At 47.6% G+C, this 25,389-nt stretch overlaps 2 protein-coding genes across 28 annotated transcripts in view; one reads left to right on the top strand and one right to left on the bottom strand.

The window, feature by feature from the left end:
• Window positions 1-5,303, bottom strand: part of SMARCA4 (SWI/SNF related, matrix associated, actin dependent regulator of chromatin, subfamily a, member 4) — a 94,792-nt gene extending 89,489 nt beyond the window's left edge. For 9 of the 13 annotated variants that reach the window (XM_045491910.1, XM_045491897.1, XM_045491899.1 and 6 more), the window contains exon 1: window positions 5,167-5,298. The gene's annotated coding sequence lies outside the window, so the exon portion shown is untranslated. Of the gene's footprint in view, window positions 1-5,166 lie in introns of all 13 variants that reach the window. The other 4 variants (XM_045491898.1, XM_045491901.1, XM_045491906.1 and 1 more) reach the window with 1 other exon arrangement.
• Window positions 4,765-25,389, top strand: part of LOC123605291 (anther-specific proline-rich protein APG-like) — a 47,470-nt gene continuing 26,845 nt past the window's right edge. For 4 of the 15 annotated variants that reach the window (XR_006715710.1, XR_006715709.1, XR_006715708.1 and 1 more), the window contains exons 1-2: window positions 5,187-5,296; window positions 13,287-13,432. Coding sequence is in view for 5 of the 15 variants with exons in the window: in XM_045491941.1 (XP_045347897.1) it covers window positions 4,819-5,765; window positions 7,686-7,776 (1,038 nt within the window). In the remaining 10 variants the exon portion in view is untranslated. Of the gene's footprint in view, window positions 5,770-7,685; window positions 8,868-9,582; window positions 9,816-13,286; window positions 13,433-25,389 lie in introns of those variants that run through there. The other 11 variants (XR_006715711.1, XR_006715705.1, XR_006715703.1 and 8 more) reach the window with 10 other exon arrangements.

Genomic DNA, 25,389 nt, shown 5'->3' with positions numbered 1-25,389 from the left:
GACGGGCTCAGTGAGGGGATACATCTAAGCAGACACCTGAAGCGGAAATGGAGCCCAACCATCCAGTGGATGGGCAAGGGACCACCAAGAAGTACAAAGGCCCCGGGACAGGACTGTGCTGGATTAGAGCAGAGGAGGGATGCGGCAGGAGACAAAGTCAGAGATGAGTGGGGAGAGCAGATTGCAGGCCTTAAGGGCAGCAGTGAGGAGGTAAGAGTCTATTCTAGGTTCAAGGGAAACCCTCTGGAATGTTCTGGGCAGGGCAGTGACACGGTCTGATGATGGTTTTAGAAGATTTCTCTGGACACAGTGATGGAACAGATGTAAGGGTAAAAGAATGAAAGGAGTCAGTGGTGACCAAGGTAACCAACAGGGTCTCAGCACATATCTTTTGAAATATAAAAGGCGTTCCCTCCCCCCCCCCCCACCCCCGCCTGCCCCTGCCTTGAGCCAGGTTTGGCAAAGCCCAGCCAGGCTGGATTTCACCTCACATTCTTTGGTTCGGTACTGGTGACTGGAGGTGCCAACTGGGGAGGCTATGGGAGGACCGGGGGTTTTCTGCTCAGAGAGGTTAAGTCATTGGTCCAACATCACACAGGAAGTAGAGTCCTGCCTCAAGTCTGTCTGACTCCAAAGCCTGAGTAACGAATTTAGTCTAAGTATCCAAAGGCAGAACAGCCCGGAAGGGTGCAAAGTGCAGGCAAATGGAAGCACTCTGACAGGCAGGAATATCCACAGCGTGTTCCCAGGAGGTGGGCACGGGCATTCAGCACAACAGCAGACCAGGCTGTGACCCAGCAGTCATCAGGGCCAGATGTAGCTCTCAGGGCCCAACAAGCAGACCCCTGTGCTTCATCGTCACCTTTGAGACAATGACACCACCCACCGTGCCCCTTTACTGGGACTTCTGGTGCAAATCAAGGTGGCACACGTCAAATCCCGTCCCCTCTGTAACAGGTAAGGCAGCAACTGCCATGCAGCCACCTGCTTCCTGAGCCAGTGGGGCATGACTTACCAGCGAAAGGAGAACTTAAACCATCCCAAGGAGCCATTTTAAAGCCCATTGCTACTAAAAATGGGGTCTGTCCTCCTTTATCTCACACACTGAGCAAAACCCAGACAGTAACAAGTATCCACAGGCGAAAATGAAGACATGCTTCATTTAACAAAGTAACAGTCCCCAGGCAAAGCTCTGGAGACCAGTCTAGCCGCAAAGGCATCGAAGGGGCCTGGCCTGGTTTATGCCCTGCTAACAGTTACCTCTTTTCTAAAGAAAGCCCCTTGTCTGAGGGAACTGTAAGGAAATGGATGCATCCCTTCCGTTCTTTCTGCCCTGTGCAATCCAACCGCTCAGCAAACCCAGCTGGGTACCCGGCACTACCCTCAAGGCCCATTCCCTTACATGAAGATGATTCGAGGTCAAATTTCTCATACCCATCAAATCCATGTCCTGAAAAATTAGTATCATCAGCATGCAGTTAACAAAAAACTCCAACTAAGATACTACCAATCCTATCAATGAGCCTTATACTTCTTAGGGATGATCTCCGTAAGGGTGACAGCAATGGCAACTCCATTTAGCCTCAGACCTGATTCTGATGTGCTCCCCCTCAGGCATTTCCCCCCAATATTCTGGCAGCTGTTACCTCCCCTTTATTGGAGGTTTTGCACATCCCTTTGACTTGATTTTTTTTAACTTCAATTCTCTCTTAAGTGTTCCAATCAGTGTTACAAGTCATGAGGAAATACGTGAGATGGGAAACAAACACCTGATATCTTCCAAAACCAAGGCCACCGAACACACTCCTCTCTTTCCAACGCATTATGGTGAAATCACAAGCTTACAATTTTTCAATGATGGAAGACAAAACAGAAGAGTTGATTCCTTTGAATCACTTCGAAAACATACAGAACTCTCACAACAGGGTAAAAATGTATTCTGTATCTCAACCTGCCAGGGTGTTGTAGGAATCCTAACACGTGACAATAGCTACCAACTATTTAGCACTATGTGCCAGGCAGTGTTCTGAGCACTATACAGTTGTCGTTGTTTAGTCCTTGCAACAATCCTAGTAGCTGGGTACCATTACTGTCTCCCTTTGCAAGTAAGGAGATAGATATGACTGAATGAGAACAGGGCCCTTGTCTGCCTGTTCCTGGCTGAATCCCCAGCCTCCGTCAGGGCCTGGCTTGTGGCAGGCTGTCAAAGCCCACTTGTTCGAATGGGGAATGTGAGGCTGGGGAACTTCTCGCACAACTCCAGGGGGCGCCATTCATGTTGTGTTCTGTCTATGGTGGGTGTGAATGGGTCCCTCTGTGCGACGGCAGCCTTAATAACTGAGGCCAAAATTGGCTGGCACGTCTGAGGATTCACTAAGTGCTGGGAACTGTCACCTCCGTTTCTCTGAGACACCAAGAGGGAAAGTGGCAAAGCCAGGAGTCAAACCCACAAGGCTGACTAGAGCCCTTGGTGAAGAAATATCCCTAAATGTCAGTTGCTTCACCGGCAGACTGCTGTTCTCACCCAACACACCTCATCCCATAACAGAGAAGACAAGGGGCTGGTCTAGGGCTACCTCTCGGTGTTTTGAGGGTCCATAAGGTGTGACAAAGGTATGTGGCACAGAGAGGAGCATTTATGATCGCCATAAGTATGTATACACCAATTTAAAAAAAAATTTTTTTTTTAACGTTTATTTATTTTTGAGACAGAGACAGAGCATGAACGGGGGAGGATCAGAGAGAGAGGGAGACACAGAATCTGAAACAGGCTCCAGGCTCTGAGCAGTCAGCCCAGAGCCCGACGCGGGGCTCGAACTCACGGACCGCGAGATCGTGACCTGAGCCGAAGTCGGACGCTCAACCGACTGAGCCACCCAGGTGCCCCTGTATACACCAATTTTAAAGAAACTACAATATATATATATATATATATATATATATATATATACAACCAGCTCATCAAACCTGGGCTTCTTGGGATATAGAATGATTCTAAATTATGTTGCTCGTTTTTTAAATAGTTAACATATATATGTCTACATATATATAAACACGTACACACAACAAACAACATTACCTCCAATAAAGTGAGTGTTCACTACAGTGACTGCAGTGTGTGAAGCGGCTCCCCATGTTATGTTCTCAACCCTTACAACTGTTTGAGGCAGCACTGCTGTCACACCTGTTTCACAAGTGGGGGGACCTACTGGTAAATGCCTTGCTCGAGGTCAAACTAGGATTTAGAAAGCTAGGTGTGAATCCAGGAGGTCTGATTCCAGAACTAGCAGTCCTGACCACCACCCCACACCCTCATTCCCTGGCGACAATGGCCTGTTAAACCAACACGAGCAACGAACACTTACTGCTTACAACCCACCCCCAGTCCTGCGCCAAGCATTTCACACATAAATCCACTCCATCCTCCCCGGGGGCTCTCCTCATTCATTCCACAAATGTTCCCGAAGGACCTACTATGTGCCAGACCCAGGGGACACTCTGGGAGACCAAGCAGACATGATCCCTGCTCTGATGGCCCTCAGAGAAGAATGAATGTGTAATTACAAACTGGGGTAACTGCTACACAAGAAAGGATCAAGGTGATGTGGGAGTGGAGCACCGCACAGCAACGACCGGTCCAAGTGCTCAAATGCACCGGCCCTGATTCTGAGTAAAGGCCCCCTCTTCCACACAATCTCGCTGATCTCTGGCCTCCATCGCTCCCCTGTGCATCTACTGTGTTCCTCACACAGGAAGGGTAGTGAGGATTCCATGACAGGCCACAGGGAGCTGTTCCCACCTTTACCATCTGTTCCCCTACAAGACTGGAGAGGCTCCTCAGGGCATCCAATCACCAACCATCTAACACCCAGTAGGGACTCAACAAATATTTGCTCAACAATGGAGGAGGAGGGGGTGCCTGGGTTGGCTCAGTCTGTTAAGCATCTCAGCTGAGGTTGAGACCAACCCCCTCTCCCCACCTTCAGGCTCTGCAGAGCCAGCTTGGGATTCTCCTTCTCTTTCCCCTTCCCCACTCACGCTTTTTCTCTCTTAAAATAAACAAACATGGGAAAAAAAAAAAAATGAAGGAGATTGGGCCTGACAATTAACAACAGCACTTCCCACTTATCAGAAACCATTTTACAGGTTTTCACCAGCTCCATTTGTGGCATTATCCCCATTTCACAAATGAGGACACTAAAAGGTTCAGAGAGATTAAGCTATTTATCTAAGATCACACATTTAAGTGACCGACAGCGACCATAAGCAAACTCCAATCCGGTCTGTCAATTCAAATCGAAAACTTCTTTCAAATTCCTAGGAAGTGACTTTTGCACGTATTCCCTACTTTTCCCCAAGGATTCACTGGGGGCAAAAAAAAACCAAGACTCGTGTCTTCAACACCAGCACAAAACACTCTCCGAAAGGCCCACGTTTTAAATAAAAGCCTTAACCTGGAAAATCAATTGGGAGGAAGGCGAAAGGATGCAAAACAAAAACAATGCTTTCAAGAGCGAACAGTTCTACCCGTCCTCCCTCACTTGCTCTAGACTCCCCACTTTAGGGCAAACATTTTTGAAGTCGCCGCTTGCAAGAGGTGGGGGGAGTTCTTTACTTTTCCTTGAAAAATCTAGACTACGTGATTTTCTTAAATAAAATTTTAGGTCGAGTAACCCAAAGGGGCTGCTAACGCTAATGCTCGTTTCCAGGCGACACTAGACTCATTTGGGGTTTTTCCTACTGAGCCCCGGCCGCCACCTCCCCCAAAAGACATTTGGGTCGGACCCGTTACAACGTAGCCAGAGAAGCCCCAACGCCATGCTATTGTTGCTGCCGCGACGGATACGGCGACTGGGGGCCGGGACACCGGCCCGCCGAGGAGGCGGAGAGCTTTGTCCGGCGACCCCGGCGAGAGCGCGCGCGCGGCCTCCACGCGGCCCGGGCCCCCACCCCACGGTCCGCGGATGCTGTAGCCGCCGCGGCCTCGCTACACTGTGGCCTTCTCCGCGCGCGCGGTGCCGGCCAGGCTTCTTGACCCTCGGGCGCCGCCGTACCCCAGCCCCGCTGTGGGCGCCGGCGGCCCCCTCCCCCCTCGGCGCCCCGGCTCCATTCAAACCGTCCTCCCAAGCCCCGCGCCACGCTCCCCCCGCGGCCCGCGTTCCTTACCGAGAGCCGCCGGCGCCGTCGCCTTCCCGGCGCCGCCCCCGCCCCTCCGCGCGGGGCCGGGGGCAGAGTGGGCGTCTCGCCTCTCCTCACGAAACAAAGAAGCCGCCGCCGCCACCGCCGCCGAGAGAGGGTAAGTCTCGCGCGCGCGCCCGCTCTCCTCGGCCGCCCCCCCACGCCGCCCGCGCCCCCGCTGCGCGCTCACTCGCCAGCTCCCCTCCCCCCTACGGTCGGCTTCTCTCGCTTCCGCCGCCCGCCCGGCCTCGTGCGCGCGCCCGTCCGCCCTTCCGCTCCCAGCGCGCGTGCGCGCCCGCTCGGGGCCTAGCGGAGGTAGGCGGGACCAGAGAAAGCTGGCGCTCCAGATGTTCCCCCCCGACTCAATCCGGGAAGGTCTTGCTCATGCGCACCGGCGTCTTCGTCCTCACGCTGCGTCCCCACGCTGCCGAGCATGCGCAGAGTGGGCGCCACTGCGGCGGTGGCTGCGTTGGTTCCCGCGGCTGCGGCGGGGGGGTTGGGGGATGGGATGGGACGGAATGGCGGCGGGGTCTGCAGGGAAGGGTTGGCCGAGGGGCTTTGAGACCTGCAGATGAAGACCCGAGGCCGTGCGTAAGGGCGGGAGGCGGGCAGGCTAGACTGGGGCCAAGGGCGGGTCTGGGAGCTGCTTTTTTTTTTTATTTCTGGTTGGGGGATGGCGGGGTCTGTTCAGCAAAGCCAGGTGGCCTTCCATCGGGGCCTTCTTTTTTTTTTTTTTTTTTTAGAACTTACCTAGCACTGTTGGTTTGGCAAATAATTTTTGACCTACTACTGAGTCCTAGACGCAAGTGCTGTGGCACCGCACAGACGATCTCAACCGTTGTGGAACTAGGAAGGCAAGCGAGAGGCAAGAGAAATAAATAAAATACATTGTGTTGGGAAACGTGGAGAGTCGTGGAAATTTTAAATGGAGCAGCCAGAGAAGGCGTCCCTGGGAAGATGTTGGGGTCAAAACATGAAAGAGCCTTGTTCTTAGTGTGAAGGACCTGAGCCTCTAGGCCTCTTCTCTGTGTTTTGAAAGGGTCTCCAGCTGTTTTAGTTCTCCGAGTGGACAAGTGCTCCCCTAAGTCAGGGCCCACAGCCTGTCCTTGTTCCTGCCTCCCTCAAGCCTGCTCTTAATCTTCAGGTCTCAGCCGACAAAATCACCTCAAGCCTCACCTCCTTTTGATCACTGCCTCCTTTTTCTTTCCTTCATGTTTGAGTGCCCTTTTTATTGTCTGCCTTCTTACCCTCAATTTAAATGGCAAAGATGTGGGGCACCTGGATGGCTCAGTCAATTAAGCGTGGGACTCTTGACTTCAGCTCAGGTCATTATGTCTCGGTGTGTGGATTCGAGCCCCGCATCCGGCTCTGTGCTGACAGCTCAGAACCTGGAGCCTGCTTGCTTCACATTCTGTGTGTCTCCCTCTCTCTGCCCCTACCCCGGTTGTGCTTTGCCTGTCTGTCTCTCTTTCAAAGATAAACATTTAAAATAAAAATAAAATAAATGGTAAAGATGTTACCAATTTAGTCACTATTGAATACCTAGCATTTACATCTACATACAGATAAATCATTGTGGTGTTCCGGCCGCCCCCTATGTGATACTTTAATTAAAAAAAATTTTTTTTAATGTTTATTTTTGATAGAGATAGAGCATGAGCTTAGGAGGGGCAGAGAGAGGGGGAGACACAGAATCTGAAGCAGGCTTCAGGCTCTGAGCTGTCAGCACAGAGCTCAACACAGGGCTCAAAACTCATGAGTCAGGAGATCATGACGAGTCGAAGTCAGACACTCAACCGACTAAGCCACACGGGTGCCCTTAAATTTTTTAATTGAAAGAATAATGCAGATTGATTGGCAATTAGGTGTGTATCATGTCTGCATTAGCTCATTGCTGCTGCTTTTTTTTTTTTTTTTTTTGGTACGGTTTTCGAATTTATTTAGAAAAATAGACTCTGAATTCACGTTCACCCCGGGGGCTACGTGGGATGACAGGAGACACCTGAAATGAGCTGAGGAACGTTAAGCACTAGTATCTGAAGGCTGGGAGCAGAAGCTAGGGACCTGGTCCCTCTAGTTCAGAGTGGGGACCCGGCTCCCCTCTCATCCTCCCCGTTCAGTAATCTTCAGCCATGGCCAGTAGGACAAGGCTGGTCCAGCCCTGGCAACGGGGGCAGCCCATACCCCACCCATCCCGGTCACCATACTGCTCCCCACGCCACTTGCAGTATTGGGTAGACCGTGAGATCTCAATGCTGGAGTCAGAAAAGACCTGGCCCTAAAACCTGACTCCACTGGTAGTAGCTGGGTGTTGCCAGAAACATTTATTGGGCTTTCGTTTCTTCACCTGTACGATGGAAACAATAACAACACTCCCCTCCACAGATTCCTTATGAGGAATCTGTGAAAGCAGGCCACCTGGGAATCTTCTGAACCTTAGCTCATGATGTTGGATAATGCACATCAAATGGGCAAGTGGGGTCTGAATTTCAGTCTCGTTCCCTCAGGTGGTGTTTCTTAAACGTCCTTGACATGCTAAACACTGAGCTGGTCCCTGGCCTCCAGTGGTACACTGGGCAGACAGTGTCCTGGTCGTGATGTGGACAATCTGTGAGTTCGGGTGACCGTCTCCCATATTGATCAGCTAATACATGATAGGAAAATGTTAAGTGCAACGGAAGAAAGGCCCACAGCGCAGAGATCATAACAGGGGACCCTCCTGGAGTTGAGCAGTCAAGTCAGCTAGACCTCTCGGAGAAAGACGCGCTTATGCCAAGTCGCAAAAGATGAGCAAGGGCCGGGAGGAGGAGGGCACTAGGTCGAGGGAACAAGATGTACCAGGCCCCCGAGGAGGAAGAGAGCATTGGAACCGAAGGAGGCCCATTTGGCTGAGGAGGGCAGATCAGCAACAGCTACGCTGGGCGGGGCCTCGTAGCCTGCGGTGAGGCTCTTTAGCTTTTCCCTGACCACGTTGGGGAAGTATTCGTTGGGGAAGTATTCGAAAGGCTTTAATCAAGAGATTCCCATAGTTACTCATGCTGCAGGGTGGAGTCTGGGCCAAAGGGGAAGAAGGACAGGAGGTGATGAGTCCCTTTAGGCCATTGCCACGGCCCGGGGTAGAAAGGATGGTGGCCCAAGGTAGGGTGAGGGTGGTAGACGTAGAGAGAGGTGGAGGAAATTGGAGGTAGGATGGATAGAAGCTGAAGCAATAGACCTGAGAGGTGAAAGCGTGAGCAGCTTTGTCTGCAGGGGAGACCATGAGGACATGAGAATGGCGGCAAGGAAGGAGCTAGAGTCCTGCTTTAAGGGCAAGATGTCTACCGGGAACAGTTTCGTAGACCAGTGCTTCGTGGCTGTACGTTGGGATCCCAGTGTAAATAAAACTGGTGCCTTTAACGCTCAGGGTCTGTGATACGTGTTAAGCTCATTTTTATGTGTGGCGTGAGGTAAAATCGAAGTTCATTGTTTTCTGGAGGGATATCTAATTGTCCCAGCCCCAGTCCTGAAATGTCTGCTCTCACGTTGAATTACTGTGGCACTTTTGTAAAAATCGATTCACTGTTTAAGCATGAGTCTGATTCTGGATAACCATGTTTTGTTATTGATTGATAGGTCTATGTTATGCTAAGACCACACTGTCTTGATAAGTGTAGCTTTATAATAAGTCTTGAAATCAGGTACTCCTCCGAATTTGCCCTTTTTAAAAATTGTTTTGGGGGCGCCTGGGTGGCGCAGTCGGTTAAGCGTCCGACTTCAGCCAGGTCACGATCTCGCGGTCCGTGAGTTCGAGCCCTGCGTCAGGCTCTGGGCTGATGGCTCAGAGCCTGGAGCCTGTTTCCGATTCTGTGTCTCCCTCTCTCTCTGCCCCTCCCCCGTTCATGCTCTGTCTCTCTCTGTCCCAAAAATAAATAAACGTTGAAAAAAAAATTAAAAAAAAAAAATTGTTTTGGTTACTCTAGGTCCTTGCATTTCTGTGTAAACTTTATAATCAGCCTGTCAATTTCTACCAAAAACTGCTGGGATTTTGAGTGGGATCACATTGAATCTGTAGGCCAATTTGGGGAGAAGTGTTACCTTAATATTAAATCCTCTGATCCATGAACATGGTATATCTGTTTATTTAGGTCTTCTCTAACTTCTATTAAATTTGCTCTTTTGAGGGGCGCCTGGGTGGCGCAGTCGGTTAAGCGTCCGACTTCAGCCAGGTCACGATCTCGCGGTCCGTGAGTTTGAGCCCCGCGTCGGGCTCTGGGCTGATGGCTCAGAGCCTGGAGCCTGTTTCCGATTCTGTGTCTCCCTCTCTCTCTGCCCCTCCCCCGTTCATGCTCTGTCTCTCTCTGTCCCAAAAATAAATAAACGTTGAAAAAAAAAAATTAAAAAAAAAAAAAAATTTGCTCTTTTCAGGCCTTTCCTATTCCACCGGAATGACTCTTCAAGGTCACAGGCACCTGCCTGTTGCTAAATGCAGGAGTCAATTCTCATCTTCACTTTCCCTGACCTTCTGGCAACAGTTGACACGTTACCTCCTTAGAACATTCTATTCATGGGGCGCCTGGGTGGGTGGCTCAGTCGGTTGAACGTCTGACTTCAACTCAGACCATGATCTAGTGGTTCACGAGTTCGAGCCCCGCGTCAGGCTCTGTGCTAACAGCTCAGAACCTGGAGCCTGCTTTGGATTCTCTCTCTCTCTCAAAACTAAATAAACATTAAAAATTAAAAAAAAAAAAAAAAAAGACATTGTATTCACTTGGCTTCCAACGCACCACACACTTCATACACTTCTGGGTTTCTTCCCATGCCAATAGCTGCTCTTTCCCAGGCTCCCTTGTAGCTTCCTCTTCTTCCCACTCACCTCTTGATAACGAACTACCCCAGGACTTGGCCCCCTATCTGTATTCACACCCTTAGCTTCCAGTCTTGTGACCTTAAGAAACCATCTACATCCTAGGTATCTAACCCAAAGGAATAGAAAATAGGTACTTGAACAAATACTTGAAAACAAGTATTTATTGCTGTGCCACTACTCACCAAAGCTAAAAGTTGGAAACAGTCCAAGTATCTGTTAACAGATGAATGGATGGACTGTGGTGCACACATTCAATGGAATGTTCATCCACAAAAAGAAATGAAGTTCTAATACATGCTATGACGTGGATGAACCTTGAAACCGTGCTAAATAAAAGAAATCAGACAGTCTGTTGCAAATGCCCAGAATAGGCAAATCCATACAGACAGAAAGCAGATTGCCCAGGGTCTTGGGAGAAGGGGGAGAGAATACCTGCTTGATTGGTTCAGGGTTTTATTTGGGGATGATGAAAATATTTTGGAACTAGATAGATGCGGAGCTTACACATTGTGAATGCACTAAATACCACTGAGTTGCTCATTTTCTTTTTATTTTATTTTTATTTTTGTTTATTTTGAGAGAGAGAGAGAGAGAGAATGGAAGAAGGGCAGAGAGAGAGAGAATCCCCAGCAGGCTCCATACCACCAGTGCAGAGCCTGATGCAGGGCTCAAACTCATGAACCATGAGATCATGACCTGAGCCGAAATCAAGAGTCCAACGATTAGCCAACTGAGCTACCCAGGCGCCCCTGAATTGTTCATTTTAAAATGTCTAATTCTGTAGGGCGCCTGGGTGGCTCAGTCGGTTAAGCGTCCGACTTCAGCTCAGGTCACGATCTCACGGTCCGTGAGTTCGAGCCCCGCGTCGGGCTCTGGGCTGACAGCTCAGAGCCTGGAGCCTGCTTCGGATTCTGTGTCTCCCTCTCTCTCTGCCCCTCCCCCACTTGCACACGTGCTTGCTCACTCTCTCTCTCTCTCTCTCTCTCTCTCTCAAAAACAAATGAAAAACAATTTAAAAAAAAATGAACAACCCAACTAAAAAATGGATAAGCCTGGACAGACACCTCACCAAAGATCTATAGATGGTAAATAAGCATATGAAAAGATGTTCAGGGTATTGCAAATTAAAGCAACAGTGACATACGACTGTGCACTTATTAGAATAGTGTAAGTCCAACTTGCAAAACGCCAGATGCTGGTGAGGGTGTGGAGCAACAGGAACTCTGTTTCACTGTTCGTATAAATGGAAAAGAGCGCAGACACTTGGGGAGACGGTTTGGCAGTTTCTTATAAAACTAAACATAATCTTCCATATGACCCAGCATTTGCATACCTTGATAATTACTCCAAGGAGCTGAGAACTTAGGTCCACACGAAAACCTGCATATAAATGCTTATAGTGACTTTATTCATAGCTATCAAAATTTAGAAGCAACCGGGACACCTGGGTGGCTCAGTCAGTTAAGTGTCCAACTTCATCTCAGGTCACGATCTCCTGGTTAGTGGGTTCGAGCCCCGCGTCGGGCTCTGTGCTGGCAGCTCAGAGCCTGGAGCCTGCTTCAGATTCTGTGGCTCCCTCTCTCTCTGCCCCTCCCTCGCTCACTCATTCTCTCTCTCTCTCTCTCTCTTTCTCAAACATTTAAAAGTTAAAAAAAACAAACAAACAAACTTGGAAGCAACCAAGATGTCCTTTACCAGATAAATAAACTGTGGAACATCCAGACAATGGGATAATAGCATTAAAAAGAAATGTACTCAGGCTATGAAAAGACACGGAGGGACCACAAATGCATATTCTAAAATTAAAGAAGTCAATTTGAAAAGCCTACATACTGTATGATTCCAACTCTGTGACATTCTGGAAAAGGAAAAACTGGAAACAGTGAAAAGGTCATTGGATCTGAGGGATTACAGGGGAAGGAGGGATGAATAGGAGGGCACAGAGGATTTTTAGGGCAGTGGAACTACTTTGTATGATACTATAGTGGTGGATAACATGTCATTATACGTTTGCCCAAACCCATGAAACCTACAACACCAAAAGTTGATCTCAGGTTGTGGGTTTGAGCCTCATGTTGGGCCTAGAGATTACTTAAAATCTTTGGGGGTGCCTGGGTGGCTCAGTTGGTTGAGCGTCCATCTTTGGCTCAGGTCATGATATCACAGTTCGTGAGTTCAAGCCCCACATCAGTCTCAATGCTGTCAGACTGTCAGCACAGAGCCCTCTTTGAATCCTCTGACCCCCTCTCTCCCCCCCTCCCCCAGTTATGCTCTCCAAAAAATAAATATTACAAAATAAAAATAAAATATTTTTTAAAATAGATTTAAAAAAAGAGAGGGGGGCGGGGCACCAGGGTGGCTCAGTCAGTTTTGCATCCGACTCTTGATCTCAGCTGAGATCTTGATCTCAGGGTCATGAATTCAAGCCCCACATTGGGCTCTGCGCTGGGCGTGAATCCTACTTAAATAAACAATAATAAAATAAAACTTAAAAAAAAAAAGAATGGCAAAATGTTTGCAGCATCACTCCCTGTATGGCAAAAATAAAATCCCCAGTGGGTTTTAGCAACCTTGGAGTCTGCATGGTCACGTCTACATTTTTATGAATCTGTCGTTTATTAGGTGGGAGTTTTTCACGTGCCTCTACAGATATGTTAGAGTTTTCCAGAGATGAGGATAGTACATATACATGTATATATGTACATATATATTTGTTCTCTTGCTTTTGTTATGTACACAGACAGGCATACCTCGTTTTATTGCACTTTGTAAATACTTCGTTTTTATAAATTGACGGCTTGTGGCAACCTTGCATTGAACAAGTCCATCAGCATAATTTTTCCCACAGCATTTGCTCACTTTCTGTCTCTATGATATATATTTCGGCAATCACAATATTTCAAACTTTTTCGTTATTTTTATATTTGTTCTGTGGTCAGTGATTATGATTCACTGAAAGCTCAGATGATAGCATTTTCAAGCAATAAAGTATTTATTTATTTATTTATTTATTTTAATGTTTATTTACTTTTGAGAGAGCACGAGTAGGGGAGGGGCAGAGAGAGAGCGAGACACGGAATCTGAAGCAGGCTCCAGGCTCCGAGCTGTCCGCACAGAGCCTGACACGGGGCTCGAGCTCGCAAACCTCGAGATCATGACCTGAGCCGAAGTCAGACGCTTAACCAACTAAGCCACTGCAATAAAGTATTTATTAATTAAGGTACGTACATTGTACCTTGTTTTTGTTTTTTTTTTTTTTTAGACATGATGCTATTACACACTTAACAGACCACACTATAGTGTAAACATACTTTTATATGTACGAGGAGAACCCAGGATTCATTTGACTTTCTTTTCTGTGATATTCACCTTATAATGGTCTGGAACTGAACCCACAACTTCTCCAAGGTATGCCTGTGTGTGTGTGTGTATAAAACAGAGACAGAGAAAGGGGGTAAGAAATATTTGGAGGATTTGGTTCACATAAATGTAGGGGCTGACAAGTCAAAATCTAATCTATTGTGTATACATCACATTATCCATCTGTTGATGGGCACTTGGGTTGCTTCCACATCTTGTCTGTTGTAAGTAATGCTGCTATAAACATGGGTGTGCAAATATCTTTTTAAGTCCCCAGTGGTAATCTTTCGCAAAATTATAGTATATGATATTATGGTAGCGTATATGTATGCATATACCTATATACACATATACGTACATATGTGGCTAACAAGTCAAATTCAGGGAAGAGTAGATGTTGCGGTCTTGAGTCAGAATTCTACAGGGCATCACGCTAGAAATTCAAGGAGGGTTTCTATACAACAGTCTCGAAGAGAATTTCTTCTTGGGGAAACCTCAATCTTTACTCTTAAGACCTTCAACTGATTGGCTGAGGCCCATCTACATTGTCTGGGGTCACAGCCACTTTACTCAAAGTTGACTGATTTAAATGTTAATTACAACCAAAATAATACCTCCACAGCAACATCTAGGCTAGTGTTTTACCAAACAACTAGAAGGCATGGCCTGCCAAGTTGATACATAAAATTAACCGTTGCCAAGAAAACTGGACCTCCCTCTTGTAGGACTTGAATTACAAAGCTTACCAAAGTCCAGTGTGTGAAAATGTAAAATGCATCTCCTTCAGTTGCAATTGTAAAGTGAATAATTTTTCAGTAACCTCTTCGGACCTCCCTTGGAACATGAAATTGTTTTTGTTTTTTTTTTTGTTTTTGTTTTTTTTTAGTTTTTTCACATTTATTTTTGAGAGACAGAGATAGAGCATGAGCTGGGGAGGAGCAGAGAGAGAGGGAGACAGAATCCAAAGTAGGCTCCAGGCTCTGAGCTGTCAGCACAGACCCTGACGCGGGGCTTGAACTCACGAACAGCGAGATCATGACCTGAGCTGAAGTCGGACGCTTAACCGACTAAGCCACTCAGGCGCCCCTGAAATTGTTTATTAAAGAAACATATTTATTCCTCAAGCATATCCTACTGCCCTGAAAAGTCAGCCTCACAAGAAAGCAATTTCCCCAGATCAAGCAGTGAGATGTGTAGTATAGAAAACAGGAAACAGTCCTTCCAAATACAAACCCAGGGCAATAGAGTTCTTTTAGCAGGCAGCCCAGGTTTTAACTGAACTTAGGAAATAACCAGCATGGCACTAACAGTGAATACCTAACTACCCACATTTGTCATAATTTTATTGTTTTTTTTTTTTAATGTTTTATTTATTTTTGAGAGAGAAAGAGAGCACAGGTGAGGGGGGCAGAGAGAGACAGGACAGAGGATCTGATGCGGGCTCTGATCTGGCAGCAGCGAGCCTGATGTGGGGCTTGAACTCACGAACCGCGAGATCATGACCCGAGCCAAAGTCGAACCCTCAACCGACTGAGCCACCCAGGTGCCCCTATCGGTGTTTTATTCTAGCTATAGTATGTTTTATTTTAGGTTGACTTTGTTAAACTTTTTTGAATTATTGCAGTTCAGGCCTCCATCAAGAGTTTTACATATGTGTTTTACATATGAGTTTTACAGTTTTACATATGTGTACACATGATAGGTGTGTGTATGTGTGTGTGTGTGTGTATATATATATATATAACATAAAATTTGAGCTACGTTTGAATTATTTATAGACATTTCACCATAGAGGATGTACAGATGGCAAATAAACACGTGAAAAGATGTTTAGTTAATATCATTACCCCGTTAAGGAAATGTAAATTCAAACCACAGTGAGAAATCACTACCCGCTATCAGAATGGCTAAAATGAAAATTACTAACAACACCAAATGCTGGCGAGGACATGGAAAAACTGGAATACATTCAAAAACACGAGGAACATACACGTGGCTGATACGTCTTCTGCAGGCAGGCATGTAAGATGGTGCAGCCTTTCTGGAAAACAAGTTGGCAGCTTCAGAAAGAAGGACACAGACAACTATCACATGACCCGGTTAATTGCACTCCTGGCGTTTATCCTGAGGCAATGAAAACATGTTCGCACAGAAACCTGTGGGTGAGAGGGTGAATGTTCATAGTAGCTTTGTATGGAACAGACAAAACCTGGCACCAGCCCAGGTGTCCTTCACACAGGTGAATGATTGGCAGACCTTGATCAACCCATACTATAGAATACTACTCAGCAATAAAAGGGAGTGAACGATTTTAATTTTTTAATTTTATTTATTTATTTGGAGAGAGAGAGGGCGCACTAGAGTGAGGGGCAGAGAGGAGAGACAGAATCCCAAGCAGCCTCCAGCCGTCAGTGCAGAGCCCACTGTGGGGCTCGAACTCACAAACTGTGAGATCGTGACCTGAGCCGAGATTAAGAGTCAGACACTTAACCGACTGTGCCACCCAGGCAGCCCTGAACTTTTTTTTTTTTTTAATTTAACAGAGACAGAGGGAGAGAGAGAATCTTGAGCAGGTTCCACACTCAGTGTAGAGTCCAAAACAGGGCTCAATCCCATGACCCTAGGATCATGACCTGAGCCCAGACCAAGGGTTGGATGCTCAACCAACGCACCTTGGGAGTGAACTATCGATTCCTGCAACAACCAGAATGAATGAGTCTCCGGGAAATTATGCTGAGTACCAAAATCAAATCAAATCAAAATCAATTTCAAAAGGTTACAATATATCTGATTCTTATATAACATTTTTGAAATGGCAACATTTTTTCAAGATTGGGGGAAGAAGAGCAGTTGGAAGAAGGAGGGAGGGGGGTTCTAAAAGGGCAGTACTGGGGCGCCTGGGTGGCTCAGTCGGTTGAGCGTCCGACTTCAGCCAGGTCACGATCTCGCGGTCCGTGAGTTCGAGCCCCGAATCGGGCTCTGGGCTGATGGCTCAGAGCCTGGAGCCTGTTTCCGATTCTGTGTCTCCCTCTCTCTCTGCCCCTCCCCCGTTCATGCTCTGTCTCTCTCTGTCCCCAAAAATAAATAAACGTTGAAAAAAAAAAATTAAAAGGGCAGTACTGGGGATAGTAGCAGTGTTGGAACAGTTTGTATCTTGACTGTGGTGGTGGAGATGGAAACCCACACACGTGATAAAATTGTATGGAACTTAATACATGCATACAAGCAAATGAATACAGGTAAACCCGAAGAAATCGGAGTAAAATTAATGAATTGTATCAATGCCAATATCTTGGCCGATAGGTCTCAGGACCCTAACCGATGTTCGCACATCGATGTTCCTAGCAGCATTACTTACAACAGAGAAGATCTGAAAGCAGCCTAAGTGTCCGTCAACAGATGACTGGAGAATGTGATGAATACATACATTATTCAGCCTTAAAACGGAAGGAAATTCTGACCCCTACTACATGGGTGAACCTTGAGGACACTATGCTGAGTGAAATAAACCAGGCACAAAAGGACAAGTATCAATATGATTCCACTTCCATGAAGTACCAAGAATAAGTAAATTAATAGAGGCAGAAAGTAGAATGGAGGTTTCTAGGGGCTAGAGGATGGGAGCTGGGAAGTTGATACTGAACGGTAACAGAGTTTCAGTTGAGGAAAATGAAAAAGTTCCGGAGATGGTTAGTGGTGACGTTTGCACAACAGCATAGATACAATTAATGCTACTAAATTGTACACTTAAATGTTTTTTTAATGTCTATTTATTTTTGAGAGAGAGAGAGACACAGAATCTGAAACAGGCTCCAGGCTCTGTGCTGTCAGCACAGAGCTGGACACAGGCTCAAACCCACAAATTGTGAGATCATGACCTGAGCCAAAGTCAGACACTCAACAGACTGAGCCACCCGGGCGCCCCAATTGTGCACTTTAAAATGGTAAATTTTAGAGGCAGCTGGGTGGCGCAGTCAGTTAGTCATCCGACTCTTGATTTTGGCTCAACTCACGATCTCACAGTTTGTGGGTTTGAGCCCCACGCTGGGCTCTGCACTGACTGCCCGGAGCCTGCTTGCGACCCTCTCTCTCTCCCTCTCTTTCCCTCTCTCTCTGCCCCTCCCCTTCTTATGCTCTCTCTCTCTCTCTCAAAATAAATAAATAAACTTGAAAATGATAATTTTATGTCACATGTTGGGCGTGTTCCGTCTCTCCTGCGCTTGTGAGTGAGCGTGCGTGCGTGAAATCACACTTCTTGTGTGGCCTTTCTGGGTCTTCTCCCCCGAAGACGCCGCAGAGCGGCATTGGGATCTGGCCAGCACACCCATCCTCCCAACTTCCCCTCCCTCCCAGCCTGTCCAGGATGAGGGAACACTTGAATCTCTGGTTCTGTCACACTCCCTCAAGGTCTGGAGGAACAATGCACAGCATTCTGCGGTCTGTAGAACTCACTGCCCAGCTTTTATACCACGAGCTGTGTATAATGTCTGCTTAGTTAACCTCACCTGGCCTGTGCTTATGTGAATTGGGGCCAATGAATAGACCAGTAGGTGCATCTGCTTATCAAATGATCTCATAAGACATGCTGGCTCCCTTCTCAGTCATAATCCTACCCCGATTGCTAGAAGAAAATGAAAAAGGAAAGAGGTCCTCTCCTCTGGAAGCTGCAGTCACATTGGGCAGCAAGACAATTTAAATTAGGGGCGCCTGGGTGGCTCAGTCGGTTAAGTGTCCGACTTCGACTTGGGTCATGATCTCAAAGTTCATGAGCCCACGTGGGGCTCTGCACTGACAGCTCAGAGACTGCTTGGGATCCTGTCTCCCTCTGCCCCTCCCCTGCTTGTGCGCTCTCTCTCTCTCTCAAAGTAAATAAAAATAAACTTTAAAACAAAAAGACAATTCAACCAAAATGACTTGATTTAGTCCTATGTATTGCGCAACTCCTCTGCCCTGACGGAGGTGGTGTTCTAGAGAAATCAACAGAGAACATTAGCCTGTGCATGCTTCCCACCTTCGCCAAGAAGGCACACTGGCCAAGGGGGCTTGTTCAAAACACAAGCCTGGAGAATCTCCTGGAGGCTGAGACCCTCTCAGGTGGAGCTCTGGAATTTTTTTTTTTTTTTAAATAAAAAGTACGCAAGATAGGGGTGCCTGGGTGGCTCATGATTTCAGTGCAAATACACAAACTCCCCAACTTACCCTGCAGGCTCGCCAAATCTCAGAGAAAGACAGCAGACCTCCAAGGAGGGGTTCCCAGTTAGTGTGACCACGTGATTAAAATGATCATTTTAGGGGCGCCTGGGTGGCGCAGTCGGTTAAGCGTCCGACTTCAGCCAGGTCACGATCTCGCGGTCCGTGAGTTCGAGCCCCGCGTCGGGCTCTGAGCTGATGGCTCAGAGCCTGGAGCCTGTTTCCGATTCTGTGTCTCCCTCTCTCTCTGCCCCTCCCCTGTTCATGCTCTGTCTCTCTCTGTCCCAAAAATAAATAAACGTTGAAAAAAAAAAATTAAAAAAAAAAAAATGATCATTTTGGGGGCCGCCTGGGTGGCTCAGTCAGTTAAGCGTCCAGCTTCGGCTCAGGTCATGATCTCACGGTTCATGAGTTGAAGCCCCACGTCAGGCTCTATGCTGACAGCTCAGAACCTGGAGCCTGTTTGGATTCTGTGTCTCCCTCTCTCTCTGCCCCTCCCTGACTCGTGCTGTCTCTATCTCTCATGAATAAATTAAAAAAAAAAATTTTTTTAAAGAAGAGATGAACTTGCTAAAACTGATTCTCTCTCTGCCCCTACCCCACGTGCATGCACGCTGTCTCTCAAAAATAAAAAGAACATCAAAATACATATATATATATATGTACATATACGTATATATATATAAAGTCTATTCATTTAAAAACCATATGTCTGAGGGGATGTGGGTGGCTCAGTTGAGTAAGCATCTGATTCTTGGTTTCTGCTCAGGTCCTGATCTCTCGGTTTTGTGGATCCAAGCCCCGAGTTAGTGTCTACACTGGCAGCACAGAGCCTGCTTGGGATTCTCTGTCTCCCTCTCTCTCTCTCTCTACCCCTCCCCCATTCACTCTGTCTCTGTCTCTCTCAAAAAAATAAATAAACTTAAAGAAATAAAAATAGGGGCACCTGGGTGGCGTAATCGGTGAGGCGTCCAACTTTGGCTCGAGGTCATGATCTCATGACTCATGGGTTCGGGCCTCACGTCAGGCTCTGTGCTGACAGCTCAGAGCCCGGAGCCTGCTTCAGATTCTGTGTCTCCCTCTCTCTCTGCCCCTCCCCCCCCCTCTCGAAAATAAATAAACATTAAAAAATTTTTATAAAAATAAATAGAAACCATATGTCCATTGACATAACCCTCACCACACCCTATGCTCTATCTCGTATTATCACCCTATGTTATAGTTGGAAGTGAGGCACAGAGAGGGTTAATAATTTACCCAAGGTCACACAGTCCTGCAGGGCTGACCTTATTTGTAGCTAGGCCGGTGGACCCCGGTGTCCGGGCCCTTAGCCACCACACTCCTCCGTCTGCTGCAAACACAGCACTCCAGATGGGGTAGGAGCCGGCTGCCTGCAGGTGGTACCTAACGCCACGGACCCAAGGGGAACCCTAGGCGACCATTTTCACCTGCTCTCAGTCATCTATGCCAGGCAGTGCTGGAATTTGCTTTCCTTTTTAGAAGGTCTTGTCTCCCCTCTGTTAGGGTTCTCTGGAGAAACAGAACCAGTCGGATGGGCACATAGATAGACAGAGATTTGCTATGAACTGGATCGTGCCCACCCAACTTGATACGTCAAAGCCCTAACCCCCAATGTGACTATATTTGGAGATAGGCCTGGAAGGAGGTAATTAAGGGTAAATGAGATCATAAAGGTAGGGCCTTGATCTAACAGGAATAGTGCCCTTGGAAGACTAGACACTGGAGAACTCCATCCTTCCCTCTCAATCAGTCTCCTTCCCTCTCTCTCTCTTCCTCTGTCCACCATGGAGCACACAGTGGGAAGACATCTGTCTGTGAGCCAGGAAGAGAGCCCTCACCAGAGGGTGAATTTTCTGGTACCTGGATTTTGGATTTCCTAGCCACCAGAACTGTGAGAAAATAAATTTCTGTTGGCGAAGCCACCTAGCTTATGGGATTTTGTTATGGCAGCCCCATTGATTTTAAGGATCCGGGTTCAGGTGATTATAGAGGCTGGTAAGTCCCAAAGGCTGGAGACACAGGAAGAGTCAATGCTGTAGTGCAGGTTCCAAGGTCGCCTGCTGGCAGAACCCCCTCCTGCTGGTGGAAGGTCCGTCTTTGGTTCTGTTCAGGCCTTCAGCCTATGGGATGAGGCCCACCTGCATTATGAAGGGCAAACTGCTGGGGCGCCTGGGTGGCTCATTCGGTTGAACGTCTGCCTTTGGCTCAGGTCATGATCTCACGGTTGGTGAGTTCAAGCCCCACATCGGGCCCTGTGCTGTCAGCTCGGGGCCCACTTCAGATCCTCTGTCCCCCCCTCTCTCTGCCCCTGCCCCACTCTCTCTCTCTCTCTCTCTCAAAAATAAAATAAATAAACTTAAAAAATAAATAAATAAATAAATAAAATGTAGCATTTCTCCCCCTTCTGTTTGGGTACAGTTTAGCAGGCTGTATATGTAAGATGATCTAAAGCAGGGGTTCTCTGCCTCAGCATCACTAATGTTTTGGATCCAATAGTCCTCTGATTGGGGGGCCGTCCTGTGACTGTAGGGTGTCGGGCACCAACACTGGCCTCATCCGGCACTGAGGACTGCAGCCTGGACCCTCTCCTGGGGGACACGTTGGAGCTCGGGCCTTTATCCAGCCTTTCCTGTGGAGGCCTCCCCTTTTGGCAGAGAGCGCAGTGTTCTGGGTCTCTGCGCTTCCTCTTTCGGTCCTTCACCGACCCTGAGCACCACGTGACTGACCAGCCCACCGCTGGTGGCCGCTCACGTGATGGCTGGCGTGGTGCTTACTGGCGAAGGAGAGATAAAGTTGGGGTGGCATCGCTCTCCTCTGTGTCCTCTCTCCAACATGTCTACCCTCGAGAACTACCCGGGTCTCTGCCACCAGGTCCTGGTCATTTATTTATTTGTTTGTTTATTAAAGTTTATTTATTTATTTCAAGGTAGGGGAGAGGGGCAGAGAGAGACGGAGAGAATCCCGATGTGGGGCTCGAACTCAGGAACCGTGAGATCGTGACCTGAGCTGAAACCAAGAGTAGGACGCTTAACCCACTGATCCACCCGGCCTCCCAACCCTTGGGTTTTTTTTTTTTTTTTTTTTTTTTTATTTAAAAGGCCAGCGATGAGAATAGTATTCAACCACGAAAAAGAAAGAAAGAGATGCCATTTGCCACAACAGGGGTGGACCTTGAGGGCATTGTACCAAGTGAACTAAGTCAGATAGAGAAAGACAAATACCAAATGATCTCAATTATATGTGGAATCAAAAAAAAAAAAAAAAAGACTAAACTAATCTAAAGCAAAACCAAGCTCATAGATACAGAGACCTGATTGGTAGTTGCCAGAGATGGGGGTGGGGGCAGGTGGACAGGGTGAAGGAGGTCAAAAGATACAAATTTTCAGTTACAACGTATATGTTACAGGGATGTAATAGTCACTATAGTTAATACTGTATCGCATATTTGAAACAGTAAACCTTAAACATTTTTTATCATAAGAAAAAAAATGGTGGTTTTATTTATCTTTTAATGTCTGTTGGTTTTTGAGAGAGAGACAGAGCGCGAGCAGGGGAGGGGAAGAGAGAGAGGGAGACACAGAATCCAAAGCAGGCTCCAGGGTCTGAGCTGTCAGCACAGAGCCCGACGGGGGGCTCGAACTCACGGACCGAGAGATCACGACCTGAGCCAAAGTCGGATGCTTAACTGACTGAGCCACCCAGCCGCCCCTATATCTCAATTTTTTAACAAGGAAAATACTCCTACAGAGAAACAAAACAAATAAACAAGGATGAGAAGGGGTGACCACAGGCTCGCTACGAGCAAGTCCCTTCAGCCTCCCTGGGGGCCAGTGTCAGGGACGACCCTTCAGAAGCGTCCCCTACCCTGTCTCCCCCCTTCCCGTGGGCACAGATTCTAGGCTATGAAGCCCCTACCACTTGTGGATGTCTGTATACCGACGTCGGGGCAGAGACGGGGCCAAGTGAGGGTGGGACTCTCTCTACATATTGGACGTTCAGAACCTTCAGTCCATAAGACAAATTGAGTCACCACCCTTCCATGACTAGTATCTAACCTTGATCTACAACTATAAAGTGTTCTGTGTTTATGTGACTTCAGAGGCTTTTCTGCAAAACAGACACCCTCCCTGCAGTGTCTAACATCCAACTCCAACCCCAAGGGTGGAGCAGATTTTCCTATTTCTTTGTTCTGTAGGCCTACACGTCCAGGATCCTGTTTAAGGTTTTAGAATGCCTTCAATACTTGCCAAAATAAAAATAACTCCCCCCAAGGTGCCTGAGTGGCTCAGTCGGGTAAGAGTCGGGACTCTTGATTTCAGCTCAGATCATGATCTCACGGTCATGAGATCCAGCCCTGGGCAGGCCTCTGCTCTGGGCATAGAGCCTGCTTAGGATTCTCTCTCTCCCTCTGCCCCTCCCCAGCTCGCGCTCGCTCGCTCTCTCTCTCTCTCTCTCATATAATGATGATAATAATAATAATAATAATTAGTTCCCATAGGGAGGCCTGGCTGGCTCCTTCAGAAGGCTGTGTGACTCTTGATCTTGGGGTTGTGAGTTCAAGCCCTATGTTGGGTGTAGAGATTACTTAAGTAAATAAAACTTAAATAATAATGGCCATGAGAAAGAAATTCCCACTGCTCTCCATCCCCAGGGTTCTGACAACACAAAAATGTCTCCAAACACAGCAGGTACCCTTTGGGGGACAAAATGGTCCCCCTTGAGAAGCATTGATTTAAAGTAGCTTCTAACCATCCTTTTTCCTTTACTAGTTCCTGGAGAGCCATAGCAGGAATGACTGGTTAGCCCAGCCCCGGAGTTTGTATAGACACACACGCGTGTGGCCAGAGGACCATGTGGCAGGGGGAGGGTATGCCACAACCAATTGCCTGTCCCACCCGGCCCCTTTCCGTCCACCTGCTCGTTGCCTCTCCTGTGCATTCCCCTCCCCGTCTTTCACTGACCTCATTCTGCAGTGCAGGTTGGGCCTGGGAGTGGCATCCGTGAGATTGTGGCAGAACAGGTTGTCCAACCCTGAACTGGAGAAAGGAGAACCTGTCTGTGCCCAAGCCGGTGTTCCCAGAATATCACCTGCACATGCGCTCACAGGGTGACCTTGGGAAAGGAACAGGGGGTGGGGCCTCAGGGGCTCTGATTCTCCTAGGAGAAGGGTTCCACTGTCGTGGGTTTATCTGGCTGTTACTTCTCCTTGGGGCTGCTCACTTTTTAATCTTTCATCCAATTACTTTTTTTTTTTAAGTGTTTATTCATTTTTGTGAGAGAGAGAGACAGTGAGAGCCAGGGAGGAGCAGAGAGAGAGAGAGAGAGAGGGAGACAGAATCCAAAGCAGGCTCCAGGCCCTGAGCTGTCAGCACAGAGCCTGACGTGGGGCTCGAACTCACGAACCATGAGATCATGACCTGAGCCAAAGTCGGACGCTCAACCGAGTGAGCCACCCAGGCACCCCAAATGACTTTTTTTCTTTTTGAATGTTTATTTATTCTTGAGAGAGAGAGAGAGACAGAGTCTGAACGGGGGAGGGGCAGAGAGAGGGAGACACAGAATCTGAAGCAAGCTCCAGGCCCTGAGCTGTCAGCACAGAGCCTGACATGGGGCTCAAATTCATGAACCATGAGATCATGACCTGAGCCTAATAAAAGAGACACTTAACAGACTGAGCCACCCAGGCACCTCTTATCGAATGACTTTATTAACCCAAGACAGTTCTATGAAGACAGAAGCAGCCTCTTAACACTTGAAAGTGACAACCACCCAACACCCCTTAGAATGGCTGCTATCTAGAAAACCGAAAACAGGGGCTCCTGGGCAGCTCAGTCCATTGAGCGTGTGACCCTTTTATTCGGCTCAGGTCATGCTGTCATGGTTTGTGAGATCGATTTCCGAGTCCAGCTCTGTGCTGACAGCGTGGAGCCTGTTTGGGATTCTCAATCTCTCTCTCTCTCTCTCTCTCTCAAAATAAATAAGTAAACATTAAAAAAATAAATAACAAGTGCTGGCGAGGATGTGGAAAAATCCGAGCCCTCGTACCCTGTTGGTGGGAATGTAAAACCTGCTGTTGCTGTGGGATACAGTGTGGCAGTTCCTTGGAAAATTAGAAACAGAGTTACCATATGATGCAGCAATTCCCCTTTGGGGCGTAGAACCAAAAAAACTGAAAGCAGGATCTCAGAGATGTTGGTACATCCACGTTCAAAGCACCATTATTCATCACAATAGCCGAATAGTGGAAACAACCCCGGTGCCCACCAACAGATGAGTAAATACCAAATGTGGGTAATATTCAGACTGAAAAGGAAGGACATTCTCACACATGCTACGATGTAGCTGGACCTTGAGGACATTATGTTAACATTATGTTAAGTGCAAGAAGCCAGACACAAAAGGACAAATACTGTATGATTCCTTTTAGATGTGGTCCCTGGAAGAAGCAAATGGATAGAGATGGGCAGGAAAAGGGTGGGAGCCAGGAGCTGGGGGAGGGGAATGAGGATTTAGTGTTTCATGGGAACGGAGTTTCAGTTTTGCAAGACAGAAAGTTCTGGAGATGGGTGGCGGTGATGGCCTCACGACAGTGTGAATGTGCATAATGCCACTGAAGTAGACACTTAAAAACAAAGTTTGTGGGGCACCTGGGTGGCTCAGTCGTTTGGGTGTCCGACTTTGGCTCAGGTCATGATCTCGTGGTCCATGAGTTCGAGCCCCGCGTCGGGCTCTGTACTGACAGCTCGAAGCCTAAAGTCTGTTTCGCACCTGTGTCTCCCTCTCTCTCTGACCCT

This window comes from Leopardus geoffroyi, chromosome A2 (assembly GCF_018350155.1).
Source record: "Leopardus geoffroyi isolate Oge1 chromosome A2, O.geoffroyi_Oge1_pat1.0, whole genome shotgun sequence".
Classification (NCBI taxonomy): domain Eukaryota; kingdom Metazoa; phylum Chordata; class Mammalia; order Carnivora; family Felidae; genus Leopardus; species Leopardus geoffroyi.
Note: the sequence above shows the minus strand (reverse complement) of the source record. Positions and strands in the feature narration are given on the sequence as shown.